At 46.2% G+C, this 1,919-nt stretch overlaps 1 protein-coding gene across 1 annotated transcript in view; it reads left to right on the top strand.

Annotated features, from left to right (window-relative positions):
- Positions 1-1,919, top strand: part of LOC101861224 (multidrug resistance-associated protein 4) — a gene marked incomplete at its 3' end in the record, with an annotated part of 82,055 nt that overhangs the window by 23,387 nt on the left and 56,749 nt on the right. Inside the window, 1 exon segment of the mRNA XM_013085973.2 lies at positions 325-1,187. Coding sequence (XP_012941427.1) covers positions 1,114-1,187 — 74 coding nt within the window.

Genomic DNA, 1,919 nt, shown 5'->3' with positions numbered 1-1,919 from the left:
AAAACAACAACCCAAAAAAACCCCGAACACAACGCAGGTGCAGCAGCTAAAGGAATGTAACTGTTGTTTCTGTCTCCTGAAAATATTTGCTACCTGGGCTTGGAACATTTTAAGTACTTGCCAACGATAAGTCGTGCCGCCCTCCTATTTTATCTTTTTTTTTTTTTTTGGTCTGCTAAGCGTGTGCAGGCTAAATTAAGGTGACGATGATATAGTTAGTGTTTTTCTGCTGATGAGACTTATCTATGCTAATGTAGAAAACTATGACGAGTGTAATGTCCGTTTTTTACCTTGTTGTTCTTTACCTTCTCTCTTGTTATCTAGGTCAGGTGACGGCGCGAGGATGTCGAGGTGTGGAAGAACTTAATAACTGGTGCGCTGCGCCACCACCACCACCACCACCACCATCTCTATTACTACGACCACACCACCATCAGTGCCACTACCTCTGATACTACGACCACCACCCCAACCACTATCACTACAGATACTACCACCACCACTACCACTACTGATATTACGACCAGCACCAGCACCACAACGATTACAACAGCGCTAATACTACCACCACCACCACCACTACTACTGCCACTACTGATACCACGACCACCACCCCCATCACCACTGATACTACCACCACCACCAGCACCACGATTACGACAGCGCTATCACCACGACCACCACCACCACCAGCATCAGGCACCACCACCGCTGTTGGCAGTGAGTCAGTCAGTTATCTGTGACTGGAGTACCTACTACTAGCGTCGGAGAGAAGCACACATACATGTAACACTTTGCCCGGTGTCTCTGTCTTTGGATCATTCCGCTGCGGGGCTCCGAGAGGAGAAGGTCGCAGAAGAACAGAGAGGAGAAAGAGACAGAAGAAGTGGTCCAATTGAGTGTCTTCTACTTCTCTCTCACTCAAAGTCGGGCGTATTTCCCTCGTCACATGATTCATTCATTCATTCATTCATTCGTTCGTTCATTCATTCATTCACTGGCTCAGTGTCTCGGATAGGTGTGGTGTGAACGTGAGACAACGGTTTTCGTGAGATTGTGTGCAATTGTTGTGTGGAATAATCAACGCGCTGCTGAACATACCGGGGCTACGCGATGGATGAAAGTCAAAACCACGTGAACCCCAACCCGACTCTGAAAGCAAATTTCTTGTCCAGGGCCACTTTTTGGTAAGTGTTCCCTGTTTATCTTTTAAACATTAATTGTTTTTAAAAAAAATATTCTTTTTGTTTTTTAATTTATGTGTTTTTATGGTCTCATCAACACAATTTAGATTATTTGGGAGGCGGAGTTTGACCCTGCCTGTCAGGGCCAGTTGACCCTGAGGGGAATATGACATCCCTGCAGAAAGACGGTAGATACCCGATGACAAATTCTCCCCAACCCTGTTCTCTCATTTGCGGAAGAACAGGGGGAACTGCTGCTTTTTCTTTCCTCTTCCTTACCATCGTCATTTTACTTTATTTCTCTTGTATGTTTGTCACTCTGTTGTGAACTACTATTTCCGGGGTGCCTTGATAGTCGAAGCAGACTTTGTGCTGTTGAGGCTAGAGAAGTGAGCAAAGTAAGCCTGATTCCCCGTTTGGACTTCTCTGTTGACATCCACCCCTTGGCGCTCATATGACCTTGCGGTTGCGAGCGCCGTAAAAACCTTACTAAAACTAAACTAAAATGTATCTGCCGGGATGTTGCGTCCCTCCCGGCCCGGACTGGCCTGGACAGACCGGACCAAATCAAGCTCCTGTCCCCTGGATGGTGTAAATTGTGTCTGCTGGGGTGTAAAACGTTTAGGAAACAATTCAATAGGAATGTTAAAGATGAAGAGAAAACTAAAATTGAAGTGCGGGGGGTCGTTGGTTAGCCTCTTAGTCTTTGCGAATGTGTGTGTGTGTGTGTGTGTG

Source organism: Aplysia californica, unplaced genomic scaffold, assembly GCF_000002075.1.
Source record: "Aplysia californica isolate F4 #8 unplaced genomic scaffold, AplCal3.0 scaffold00422, whole genome shotgun sequence".
NCBI classification, from domain to species: Eukaryota; Metazoa; Mollusca; class Gastropoda; order Aplysiida; family Aplysiidae; genus Aplysia; species Aplysia californica.
Note: the sequence above shows the minus strand (reverse complement) of the source record. Positions and strands in the feature narration are given on the sequence as shown.